The sequence below is a fragment of the Camelus dromedarius genome, chromosome 27 (assembly GCF_036321535.1).
Source record: "Camelus dromedarius isolate mCamDro1 chromosome 27, mCamDro1.pat, whole genome shotgun sequence".
Taxonomy (NCBI): domain Eukaryota; kingdom Metazoa; phylum Chordata; class Mammalia; order Artiodactyla; family Camelidae; genus Camelus; species Camelus dromedarius.
Window position 1 is genome coordinate 5,411,257 of NC_087462.1, and position 13,090 is coordinate 5,424,346.

General features: G+C 54.8%; 1 protein-coding gene and 1 long non-coding RNA gene across 4 annotated transcripts in view; one reads left to right on the forward strand and one right to left on the reverse strand.

Moving 5' to 3' along the window:
• Positions 1-11,935, reverse strand: part of MYO1F (myosin IF) — a 31,078-nt gene extending 19,143 nt beyond the window's left edge. The window contains exons 1-7 of one of the 3 annotated variants that reach the window (XM_031437149.2): positions 11,775-11,935; positions 2,904-3,041; positions 2,416-2,505; positions 2,236-2,330; positions 1,753-1,840; positions 1,543-1,632; positions 127-258 (exon numbers count right to left, since the gene is read on the reverse strand). In XM_031437149.2, coding sequence (XP_031293009.1) covers positions 127-258; positions 1,543-1,632; positions 1,753-1,840; positions 2,236-2,330; positions 2,416-2,505; positions 2,904-3,041; positions 11,775-11,777 — 636 coding nt within the window. In that variant the 5' untranslated portion in view covers positions 11,778-11,935. Of the gene's footprint in view, positions 1-126; positions 259-1,542; positions 1,633-1,752; positions 1,841-2,235; positions 2,331-2,415; positions 2,506-2,745; positions 2,878-2,903; positions 3,042-9,898; positions 9,919-11,774 lie in introns of those variants that run through there. The other 2 variants (XM_064479849.1, XM_064479850.1) reach the window with 2 other exon arrangements.
• The window catches only part of LOC116148401 (uncharacterized), a 70,469-nt gene that overhangs the window by 26,039 nt on the left and 31,340 nt on the right, over positions 1-13,090 (forward strand). The window lies entirely within an intron of this gene.

A 13,090-nucleotide genomic window follows, 5' to 3' on the forward strand; every position in this document is an offset into this window, starting at 1 on the left:
GGCAGAGCCCGCGTCATCCCCTGGTCCTCTCCATCACGGGCTCCCGAACACTGACCCTCCCATGGTCTTCCCCTGGGCTCCAGGTGGGGCTCCCTCGGCCTAGCCCCATGGCCCCTTTCCTTGCACCTGGTAGTAGATGTGGAAGTTCCTCTCATTTTCATTCTGCATGACCACGCGGGATTTCTCCAGCAGGAAGTTGGAGATCTTGCCCCCATCAGGCTCCCCGCCGCGGCTGAACTGGATCTCAAAATACTTGCCCTGAACCCAAGAGAGACACATCAGCTCACGAATGACTTTTCCTCCCTCCCTGATGATTGAAGTCCTCGCTCAGGGCATCTAGCCCTGTGCCTGGCTACAGAGAAGTATCGCATTTTATTGACAGCTCACCACTCCCTCCACCACAACACAGAAGCTTCCGTGTCTATTTGGGATGCGACTGATTCCAATGACCCTGGGTGTCTCCCACATGTTGTCCTTGGGCCCCGAGAAAGGGCCCCACAGGCCCCTTCTTTGGTTTCTGGCAACATCTGGGTTCTACTCTGGCCAGAGCCTGGAAGACCGACAAGCCCCCTTATTACTCCTTCCTGCCCCCTCCCCCCCATGACAATACAAATGACATCATCATACTACACATTTTGACACTTATGTGACAAATCCTTATCCTCTCATGCAATAAAACTATCTAAGATAAAATAGAAATACATATTTTTGAGATTCATCCACGTTTTTGTGTGTATTAGTTGTTTGAAAACACAGACTGTGTGGTCCCATTTCTACGAAATTCTAGAACAGCCAAAAATAATCCATGGTAAAAAAAAAATCAGAGTGGTTGCGTCTGGGGTAAGGTAGGCGTAGAGATCAACTAGAGAGAGACAAGAGGGAATTTTCTGGAGAGAGAGTGATGTTCTGTATGTTGATGGGGCTTGTGTTGCGTTGCACACGTGTGTGCATTTGTCCAAACTCAGAAAATGGTCCACTTTAGATTTATGTATTTTGCTGTATGCAAATTTTACTTTAAAAGAAATAAGACAACTGCAAAATTATATTGGGCTATAATGAATGATCTGCATGACGAAGTGTTTGGTGGAAAAGGTATGCTGCCTGCAGCTTACTTTGCGGTGTATCAAAAAAATGGATGGATAGAAGTACGATTAAGCAAGTATAAGAAGGACTCCAATAATTATTTGCTGAAAGAGAGAATGAATGAGGGAATGAATGAGACCTGAAATGTCAATCGGAACAGACGTAGCCTGGTTGCAGCCAGGGGAGGAGTATTTAAGAATGCTGTACAGACATGTCATGGCTTCCACAATTCTGCTGCCAGGGGACTCTTTATCAGAAGGACCGTGAGCAGGAAGTGAATCTCCCATCCAGGAGCAGGTACTTCCTGTAGTCTTGGGAATAAAGGGGTGTGTGTGTGTGTGTGTGTGTGAGAGAGAGAGAGAGAGAGAGAGAGAGAGGAAGGGAGGGAGGGAGGGAGGGATGGAAAGAGAGACGGGAGAGGCCCAGTGCGGAGGGAGCAGCTGGACTGCAAAGACTCACAAAGCGGCTGGAATTGTTGTTGCGCACAGTCTTGGCGTTGCCGAAGGCTTCCAGCAGTGGGTTTGATTGCAGGATGATGTCCTTCACATGCTAGGGAAAGAGGCAAGTGGGGTGGGAAGAGGTCAGACTGAGGCGGGGCGTGGGGGTTCGGGCGGATGAAATACCGAGCAGTGTGGGGAGACCCAGGCCTTTTTGCTGATTTTGTCTTACCTGGACTTTCTCGCCCCCACCCGACACCTTGGAGATGTAGCTCATGATGTATTTGGCTGCCACTGTCTTCCCGGCTCCACTCTCTCCACTGGGGGGGGGGGGTGAGGGAAGGAATTGGGGTGACCAGGTGTTGGGGGGAAGTCTCCTTTCTAGAGCTTGATCATTCATTCATTCATTCATTCATTCATTGAACACCTACTGTGTGCCAGGCAATATTCCAGGCACAAAGGATACAGTAGTGAACAAGACAGATCCAAATCTCTGTCCTCCTGGAGCTAACATTTAGAAGGGACAGAGGGATAATAACAGAATGAATAAAAATATATCATGGGTTAGATGGTGACAAAGAAAGCGAAGCAGGGCCGGGGCAGAGAGGGATGGCAGGCTCTGTTTGGATCAGGAATTCCAAGTAAACTTCCCTGGGGGTGGTGATGCTCTTTGGGTGGGGCCCAGGCAGGAGGGCTGGGGCCCCCCACTCCGAACCTGATGATGACACACTGGTTCTCACAGTCGATGAGCATGTTGCGGTACATGTTGTCCGTGAGGGCATAGATGTGCGGGGGGTTCTCGTACTGGGCCTGGCGGCGGAGGGCAGGGCTCAGCCTGGGGCTGGCGGCCGGGGGTCCTGGGGCTGTGCCTCCCCCTCCCCGGGCCCAGCCTCACCGCGCCCTGGTACAGGTCAACCTCGCGGTCGGTAAAGTAGGGCATCTGCTTGAAGGGGTTTACGGAGATGAGCACGGAGCCGATGTAGGTCTGGGGACCGTTAAGGGCCATGCAGTTTCTGGTAGACTTTGACCCCCAAGGGTTCCTGTTCCCTCATCCTGCTCCCTTGTGGCCTCCTACAGCCCATGGCTTAGAGGAAGAGAGGGAGATACTCAGACGCACCTGGGGTCCCTTAGGAAAAAACTGAGCTGGATCTGGAATAGGGGAAAAGTCCACCCAGAGCCCTGCTGTCACCCCACTGTCCCCTGCCCTACCACCCAGTGCTCTTACTGTCCATCCCTCGCTCTGTTCCTGTGCTCAGATACTGTGTGTCCCTCCTGCTGTGTTACAGTCCCTCTGCCATCACCCCCGCATCCTTTGGCCAGTCATCCTCCATCCCTCCGTCCTTCGTCCGCCCCACCCCCACCGCGGCCGGCGGCCCAGGGTACGAAGATGTAGTCGTCCATGAAGCGCTTCCGGAGGTTGCCCACGATGGCATCCTCGGTGATCTGGGGCAGCAGCACCATGTCGTCCACGCCGCTCTGCTTCACGTTGTGGCTCTGCCAGTGGAAGCGCTCCTTGCTGCCCTGGGCATGGGGTTGGGGGTGGCGGGGTGAGGGTGAGCCCCTGCAGGGTGGGTCCTGGCAGTGGGGGAGCTGGTGCCTCAGCGCCCCTGCCTGAGTGACCTCCAGCACCAAAGTCAGGTGCTGCCCCGCTCCCTCCCTTCCCCCTTCCCAGCCCAGGCTCCCTGCCCCCAAAGGAGGAGGCCAGACAGAGTGATGGCTCTGATGCTGCCCTCAGCCCTCTCTTTTGGTCCCTCTGTCCGTAGTCCCTCCACTTAGTGTCCTGCTACCACGGAGGAGACAGTGATGCCTGGCCCAGTGGGGAACAGCGTGCTTGGGGCTCTGGCCCACGGTGGAAGGAGAGGAGGGCACCAGGGAAGACTTGATGCGGGGGTCCATCTGCCATGCTTCTCATGTCCCTAGCCCCACTCTCCCTGCCTCAGCCCAGACTAAGCCCTTGACTTCTCTGTGGCACTGACTCGCTGCCACCTTCCCCCCCACCTCCCTCGCACTCCTGGTCATCCTAGCCTGTCCCCTTGAGATCCTCTTGGCCACCATGTGGCTGTGACCCTGCTCCTCGGCCCCACAGCCTTCCTACTGGCACTGCCCTGGTCTTCTCCATCCTCTGAGAACCTCACCCTGCCCCTTGCCAGCTCCAGCACCTTCCCAGGCTCCCACTTTCCCATCTCATTTCCTCCTTCAGGTTTTCAGCAGATGCCACCTTCCTTAGGCCCCACAGAAGAGACTCAGACACAGGCTCCCAGCAAAGCCCCTCCTCCAGGAAGTCTGCTGGGAATACGTTCTCCTTTTAGCCCAACTGAACTCATCCAGTGCCTTAAACACTTAAGCACACTGACTCTCTCAGGCCATATACTCCTGTCACAGAGGAGGCCAGTGCTCGGAGTGACGGCGGCCTGGAGCTCTCCCATCGGATTAACTCATGTTCAGTTAAAATGTCCCTGCTCTGGGAAGCCCCTTACCCACCCTAGACCTGGAGCTCCTGGAGGGCAAGGGTTGGGATTGTGTCCTTTCTCAGCACCAGCAGGGAGGACCTAGCAAATGAACAAAGGACAAGGGCAAAGAAAAAAACCCAGCTACCGAGAAAACCCACAAGATCAAAGATGCTGAGGACCAAAGTCAAGTCTTCAAAGATGACCAGGGTTTGCCAGGCAGATTCCAGGGAATGCAAATAGGCATGCTGGGCCCCCAGGAAGGGATTCAGGCAATGACCAAGCTGGAGTGTCAGTGTGGGCAACTGGAGGGAGGGATGGATGTGAAGCCAGTCCCTCCTGGGGGCACTGGGGAGCCACGGAAAGTTCCAGAGCAGAGAAGGTGCTTGCTCAGATTCTGGACAAGCTGACAGCCCTTGGAGGCATTCGAAGGAGAATACCCACAGATATTAAATGAGTCTAGTTTTTGGTAGGAGGTAGATCTGGATTCTAATTCTGGCTGCTTGACCTCACACTGCTCTGAGCCTCAGTGACCTCATCTGTGATGGGAGAAACAGCCTTGCTTCCCAGGGTGGTTGGGAGGGATTAACTGCTTTGGGAAAAGAAGTGGCAGGGTGGCAGGGGCCGGTGCCCCTTCCCAGCCTGAGCAGGTGTGAGCATGGGCTCCGGGCAGAGGGGCACTCGACAGAATTAACATTCACCAGGTACGGGTACCACCACTGTTCTCAGGAACCCTCACCGCAGCTCAGCGTGGTGGAGGCACGGAGGGAAACCGAGGCTTGAGAAGTGTTTGACCCTTGACTAAGGATGCAGTTAAACTGTTTCCAAGGATGTGGGATTCGAATCTGGGTCCGTTTGACAGCAGAGGCCAGGTTCTTGCAACCACACCCAGGAGTGGCTGGGACCCAGGGGTGTTTGGAGTGGGATGTGAAAACTGAGGACGATTTTGATCAAGGACAGGGAGACAGGGTGCACCAGACAGGGTGAACGGCCTGGGCAAAGGGGCAGCAGTGTGACTGAAGCAGGAATAGAAGGCAGAGGAGGGAGCGTTGGGGGTGGATCAGGGCTCGGACCCCTCACACTGCTCCCAGCCTGAGTAGTCAGAGTTTTTCATGGGGCAAAGATGATCTCATCTCTCTGTGGCTGAAAGCCTGTCTGTGGCTCCCCAGTGCTTCCAGCCTTATGCATCCATTCCACGAAGAATTCTTGAGCACCTACTGTGTGCCGGTAACTTAGGACTCTGGGAAGAGCTCTTTCAATGCCTTACTGTGTTGCCGCTCAGCCTTTGCAGACGATGAACCCTCTGCCCAGAACGCCCTTCCTGCCTGGCTATCACCAATCCAAGCCTTAAGACCGAGCGCAGATGACACCTCCTCCGAGAAGACCTCTCTGACTCCAGGCCAGGCCTCGTGCTCCCTCTGGACCCCTACGATCACCTGGGCTTCCCTCGCCATGGCCCTGCCCATGTTCTGGACATCACGTGCATTAGCTGCATCTTCTGGTGGGTGAGCTCCCGAGGCACCAGGGCTCATTTGAATGAATAGCTCAGTGGTAGAGTGCATGCTTAGCGTGTACGAGGTCCTGCGTTAAATCCCCAGTACCACCACTAAAAATAATAATAAATAAATAATTGGAGGCGAGATCAGCCAGGGATGGAGTCCCAAAGGGCCTTGAAATGCCAAGCAAATGGATTTGGGCTTGATTGTCGTGGGCTTGGGGAGTTCTCAGCTGGGTTGCACTGCTCCTGGGGGTGCTTGAAGAATCATGGGGGCATTTTTGGTTCCAGGGATGGGGACATGGTTGGCATTTTAAGGCAGCCCCACAGGTGCCCAATTTGTACATAATTACATATTTTACAAATACATAGTTGTCCTGCCCGCAGCCCCCAGCCTGTCCCAGCAGATGTTCCTGTAAGCAACAAACCTGTTTATAATCATTGGAACCAATCCTATTTTATATGTAAATAGAAGATCTATGGTGTTTTTTTTTTTTTTTTTTTTTTTTTTTTTTTTTGCTTGGTTGATACCCATGGCATGTACAGGGATGTGACTATCCTGTATCAAGGGAGGTTTTAGTTTGGTTCAGATTTCACTAAGAATTGTTCAGCATTCAGACGCTCAGCCTACTCCTGGCATTAATATGTCTTGCGAGGGGGCAGTTGGGGGGCAATCACGCTCAGTGAGACACACCTGTGTCCAGGTGCTCACATCTGGCTGCTCCAGTGGGTGTCTGAGCACTTTTCATCTTTCTGTGCACGTTTTATTCTAAATGACTTTCTCCTTGCACTGCAGGGGATCACGTTAAATATTTGGAAAGATAGAAGTCAGTGTGTTTCACTGTCTGTGGATTTCATGTCAGTACTTCACGGGGTTTGTTACAAGAGGGGGGTGCTAGGTGTGAGGCACTAAGATGGTGCACTGGACGCAGCGGGAAGAGCAGGATGACGGAGGACAAGGTTGTGGGGGCAGCAGCATGGAGGGGTTGCGCCCACCACCGAGGCTGAGGTTGGAGGCTGCTGGGAAGCGGGGGTGGCCTGGAGGTGACGAGGGCCAGTTGGGAGAAGCAGGGGGCTGCTGATCGGACTCCCAGCAGCTGAAGAGCTTTCATGCTCAGTGGAGACTCAGAGGGATCCCACAGAGAGCGTTGACGACTTCGGGGTCAGAAGTCAGGTTGGGAGGTCAGGAGTTGTAGGCAGGGAGAGACAGTCTGGCTGAGAAGGGGAAGAGGGAAAGAGGCTGTGAGGGGGAGGGGACAGGGGAGTGTGTTTCCTGTTTTCAAGATGGGGAGACCCATGTGTTGTTGAGAAGAGACGATGAAATTTGGTGTCCTTTGTGGGTCCGATGGGGCAGGAGTGGCAGTGGTGGGGCTGCTCTTTCCCTGAGTCCCTGAGCTGCAGTCAGGGTGGGGACGGTGGGTGGAGGGTGTGTATCGGGGGAACAGGAAGTGGATTCTGTCTCTGAAGACCTCCAGGGGTGGGGCCTTGGGTGGTAACTCTGGAAGCTGAGAACAGCAAGACTTAACCAGAGTTAACACCCCACTGGCATTTTTTCTGTGCCAGACTCTGGTTGAAGGTTTTTCCGTGAATGACCTCATTGCATCCTCTTGACACGCTGAGTCAGTACTTCGATTAGGTCCATTGTGGGGAGGCGAAAACTATGGCACAGAGAGGTTAGGTGCCTTCCCCAAGGTCACACAGCAGGAGGGGAAGGCAGGTTTGGGTTGGAGGTAGCGGCATTGGTGTTTCAGTTCAGATGAGGACCAGGATGAGATAAGATTGGTGCTGTCCAGGGCTTCCCCTTGGGAGTCATCCTGGTCTCCATGCTCTTGGGACCCCTCAGGCTCAGCTGGGACTCAAGGCCACTTCCTTTCTCTGAGGTCAGAGGCCTCAAGGCCGGCCGTGTCTGGCTGACTCTGCTAGCCGTGAGGCCTCAGTTCCTCTTCCTGCCCCTCCCTCCTTCCCCCCACCCAGCTGAGGGGGCCTCTGCCTCTAGCAGCCCCTGCTGTCTCTCCCTCTGAATCCCGCCCCCGGCACCTGGAACCCCCAGATCCACTTTCAGCATCACGTGATCACAGAAACCATGGTTGTTTGAGGTGGAGGGAGAGAAGGTTTTGCTGGAGCGAGTAGAGTGTTTGGGAAGATGGTCCAGAATTCTGGTACGGGACGGCTTGGGTGTGAGGTCTGGCTTGTGAGTGGATGATGTGACCCCAGGGAGTCTCCTTAATTTCTCAAAGCCTCAGTTGTCCCATCTGTAAAATGGATTCTGTAATAAATCTCCTCTGTGGGCTTGCTTGAGCTAGTGCAGAAGAAGATGTACTGGGTGCCTCAGGAAATGGCAGCTAGTGGCCCCAAGAGCATTTAGTGGAAGTGATCAGTGTTTGACAGAGGATACAGCAGTTGATCAATATATACTTGTTAAATGAATGAATGAATGAATGAGGTCTCACTGCAATGAGACTTCCCCCTGCCCTATGTCCTGGGGTATCCACCTCTCTGTGGCCCCCAAGTCTCCAGGGGTCAAGTTGAAGCTGTTTGTTCCTAAGCCCCTTCCTTGGGGGTTAGGGTGCAACAAAGAGGTTGTGGTCACAGTTGACCACAAGCCAAGTATGACTCAACCTTCTGGGGCTCTTGCGAAAGATAGTCAGGGGTGCGAGGTGGCTGGGATGGGAGGGGGAAATGCAGCTTCTACCTTCAGCTCTTCAGAGAGGCTCCCCACAGCCCACAGTGGAGGCTACGGGGGGGGTGGGGCTTCTCTGATGCCACAGGAGGGCAAGTCAAGTTAGGACTGGGGCATTGGAGCTCGATGGTGAACACACTTTCTGAGCCCCTACAGTGCATGTAGGAAGGTGGGAACTCTTCTCTTGAGAAGCTCAGAAGCAACTTGCCTAAGGGAGACAGTGATCTTCATCAGACAGCACTAAGGAGAGGTTAGGCAATCCAAGAGGCCTTCCTGTAGGAGGCAGGCCTCGCAACATGAATGTCCCTGGCAGTGTGAGTGGTGGCAGCAGGAGCCATGGGCCAGGAAGGCCTTGGGTGTGTGTGGGACTCCAGGATTCTAGGTTCTCTGGGACAGAGAGTTCAGTTCCAGTGAGGCAGGAGTGGGCAGTGAGGGAGTGTGGGGGTCAGCAAACCCCCCAGGTAGCCTCTCTCCTTGGAGGAGGAGGAGGTTGCTGGTCAAGGTGGCTGTTAAAAGCATGAGATCAAGGGGCACTGAGTTGAAATCCTTTGCCACTTGTAGATTGTATGGCCTTTTGCCTAATCTCCCTGCCTCTGTTTCCTTGTCGGGCAAATAGGAATCTTGGCCCCAGACCTCAAGGGGCAGCTGTGCAGATTCAACAAGGCAAAACTCGTCAAAAGGGGACACTAGCCTCCCTGGCCATCACAGGCAGCAGCCTTAAGCTGGCTGATCCCACAGGCGAGGGGCACAGGGCCAGGAGGAAGGGCTGGATGAGGGAGCTTTTGCAATTTGCCCCAACTGCTTGGGCCTCCCTGCTCCTGGGCGGTGATGAGCAGAGCCCCAGCCTGGAGAGAACAACGAAACAGTCACTTCCTTCCTCGCTGGGGTCCTGCGAGCTGTGGTTGCCAGCGGGGGGCGAGGTGAAGCAGCTGTGCCCTCCATCCCCGGCCCCGCCCTGGCCCCCCTTGCTTGCCCCTGGAGCCTCGGTCCTGCCCAGTGGGGTTCTGGGGCCACACCCTGTGTCCCTACACCATACAAACAATCTTCTCATCACTAAAGGCTCCCAGGTCTCCCCTTGCTTTTCTTTTGGTATAACCAGAGCTCATTTTCCAACATGTGGGGACCCTTGTCCTTCTAGAGTCCTTCCTCCTAACTCTCTCTTGGCCCCTGGCCTTTTCTGTCCATCTCTGTGGCTGCCACCCCTGGACCAAGCAGCCACATCACTGGTCTCCTCGCTTTATATGTCTGGACTTCAAAAATGACCATCGCGGGTAGGGGTATAGCTCAGTGGTAGAGCACATGCTTGGCATGCATGAGGTCCTGGGTACAATCTCCAGGGAAAAATAAAAATAAAATTAAAACAAATTTAAAAAACCCCACCATGACTCTCATGTCACCACAATTATGATCAAACATTATGATCAACCAAGGACAACCAATTATTGCCTTCACCCTCCCCAACCAAAGTCAAACAGAAACTGCTGATAACGTCAATGCCAGCACCACCAGCCAACATCAAACAGAAAAAGAGGGTTGGATCCCACAACTAGTTTCCCTACCATCACTTGCCACCATCCACACTCAACAGCACTGGCACCAGCAACCCATAATAACCAACCACCTTCAACAACAACAACCACGATCAAAACATTAGCCACCAACAGCCATACCAGGCCCACTGCCATTGAAGCAGCAGGAAACTGCCCCCCCCTTTCTACAGCCAACAAGGCACCACCGCTATTCCCAGGGCCCTCACCTCGAATCAGCAATGAGCGACCAACAGTGATGGAACAGTACCATCACCACCCGGCTTTGCGTGATGACTGCCTTCCTGGCACAGATCAGCCTTCCCACTGAAACCAACCCACCCCCAACCCCCAGCGTCCAATGCCAGCTGGCACCAGAAGCAATCATCACCACAACCACCAGCCCATCCATAAGAACCATGGTCACCACCAACTTGCAACAACCAACAGCAACGACTACCATCACGACCAATAACACCAACAAACCCACCACCAGTATGCAACAGCAATCCCTCTACAACGACCAAGAATGAGTTACCATGGCTGACTCTCACCGTAGAGTCACCCACTGTGGCAGTTTCTGTGTATAGAGCGCATATTATGTGCTCTGTAAAGCATGTTACGAACATTGTTTCATTGACTCTTTCATTGTTTGTTTTTTTTTGTGGAGGTACTGGGAATAGAACAGGACCTCATGTGTGCTACGCATGAGCTCTACCACGGAGCCATCACCCTTCCCCTTCATTGACTCTTTGGTGTCCATCACCCCTCCAGAAAGATGTCAGCACCCCTAGACAGAGGTATTGGCCTCATGGATGGGTTCCACTCTTGTTTCTCCTCCGTGGTCCTCTTGGGTGAGTATCTCCCTTCCCAGACCCGGGTGGCCAAGCAAATCTTTGACTAAGCATGTCACATAGCTTCCTTGGGACGGGTTGCTTTTCTCTCAAGCAGAAGATTGTTCCCTGTGTTCCTTTGATCAAAGCCTGCCCACCTGAGCTTCTGAGTCTTCCCAGCTTGTCTCTGTATTGGAAGAATTTCCATCCGAAGCCCAGAGCTCTAGTTGATGGTTTGTTCGTGAGCTAACCAGAGGGGTCCTTAGCCAGTGATGCCCAGTTTATCACTGGCTTTCTCCACTAAGATGTTCTTTCCCAGGCTAACGCAAGCCCTGCCTCCACCTTGGTCAGTCGCCTGCTGCGTGCAACTGGCAGTCACTCTGCCGTTGACACCACTGGCTCTGTGACTAGCCAGCCACACGCCCTCATTGACAGAATGACAAAAAATGAAAGCTGAAGTGGCTTGCAGATGCATAGAGCTGTGGGGGCGAAGTTTATAGCCTGCCTGGACTCCCTCTTAATGTGTGTGACATGATGCTACTGGGTCTAGACCCATGACAGTGACAGTCTCCCCAGCCCTGTCACCACCGTCATCATCAGAACTCAGCCTCACCAGGAGGCGACGCCCCTGGCTTCAGTGTCTTCCCTGCTGCCCTCCCATTGTGGCCATGCTGTGTCTCACCGCCTCCTGTTTCTGTGATCGCTATAGCCAGATCACCCAGTCACCCATGCAGGTGCACTGTCACCACACCATCACTGCTACCCACCACCCAAAGGACACAGCCATAGACTCAGAGTGGCTGAACCCAAGACCCTCTGAAGGGTTGAATGGTGAGGTCCTCCACATGCCTCCCATATCTTGACAGGTTTCTAAATATGACATGCATGGGAACCGAGGCTCACGGAGGGGAGGTGACTTGCCCAAGGCCACACAGGGAAAAGAGGCACCAAACTCAGCTGGGAACTGGCTTCCCTAACCCCAGGAAAGTGGTCTATCACTGTCCTGGTGGACGCCGGGTGATCCCTCCAGGCCACCTTCTGTTCTCCAGTCCATCCTTGGTGCCCCGTCTGCATCCTGGCATCCCGTGCACCGTCAGAGGGGAGTTTGGTCCCTGGTGGGGGATGCTGGGAGCATGTGAGCTGCACTGGGGGACCCTCAAGTTCTGCTGCATCCCTTCCCATTGCCCCACTTTCTGATGGTGGCCTCCAGGTACCTCCACCTGGTTGGTGCCCCCCCACCCCTGCATTTCAGGGCGCACCCTGAGGGACTTACCATGGTGGGGGTCGGTGTCTGGGCCCCTGGGGGGAGCCTGAATGGCGGTGGCGGGGGTACAGGTTCAGGGGGCTCCTGGGGGTGGCTTGGGCATGGCCCTGCTCCTCTCTTTCAGCGGGCTCCCAGCCCTGGTTCCTCTTACAACAGCCCCCTTCTCACTTCCTTTGACGGGAGGGGCCCGCGGCTACAGAGGAGGGAAGCTTGGCCCTGGGGGCGGGGAGAGAACCTAGATGGGGCCGAGGGAGCTGGTTGTCTGGGGCTCTGAGCCTGAAGGGAGAGGTCAGAATCGATGGCAGCGGCTGTCAGACCCCAGAAAGCTGCATCTCCAACTTTGCCAGGTCACGGCTGCAGCAAACAGCATGCAGATCAGCTAGCTGCAGGACTGACTGCTCTCTCCAGGGGCACCCCCAGGAGGCATTTGAGCTGCTGAGATCTCTTGGAAATCACTTTGGATGTGTGTCCGTTCTGGGCATCCCTGAGCCAGCTCCCACTTCCAGAGCCACCTCTGCTGGTCCTTCTTCCAGAAGGGACCCAGGAGCCACCTGTGTTGGTGTCAGGGGGAGGGCAGCGGGAGTGGAGGGTGCCAAGACCCAGGGACACCCTGAAGGTCCCAGAATTTGGATGTCAACTGGAATTCCAAGCCTCCCAGCTCTGCTAGTTCCGGGATCTCCCCCATTTCCTCATCATAAAACGGAGGCGGGGGCCCTCCCAGCAGCGCCCGGCACACAAGGGATCCATCCAACGTTGGCCCATCTCCTGATCTTTGGGAGACCAGCAGGCCACGTACGGGTCTCTAGGCATTTGAGGAAATGGCAGTTCCGAGAGGCTGTCACCTCCTTGTGCCACCCAGCGAGGAGGTGGCAGAGACAGAAGTCCTACCGGGGAGAGCTGGCGGCTAGGGATATCCCTGAGCCCCCGGCGGCACACAGCATCCGGCCTGGAGGTTGGCGCTCCGCGGCGCCCCGTAGTGGCCACACATGGGGAGGAGCATGTTTCTCCCCGGATCGCCCGCGCTAGTTTGCTGAACCGACTGGCTTGGCGCTCGCAAAACTCAGCACCGCCTCTAGGCACTAGGAGTGAAGACCCTCACCTTGTTGGGGGCATCAGGGTAGGCTTCTGGGTGGAGGCACCGTTTGTGCTGAGACAGCAGGGTGAGTGGGGGTTCACCAGGTGAAGAGGGAAGGGGAGGATACCCCTGGCAGAGGAAACAGCTCTAGCAGAGGCCTCAAGATGGGACGGTGGTGGGAGATTGAGGAACTTCCAGGAGTCTAGTGCGGCTGGAATACGCACAGTGACGAGGAGTGTGGTCACTGGGA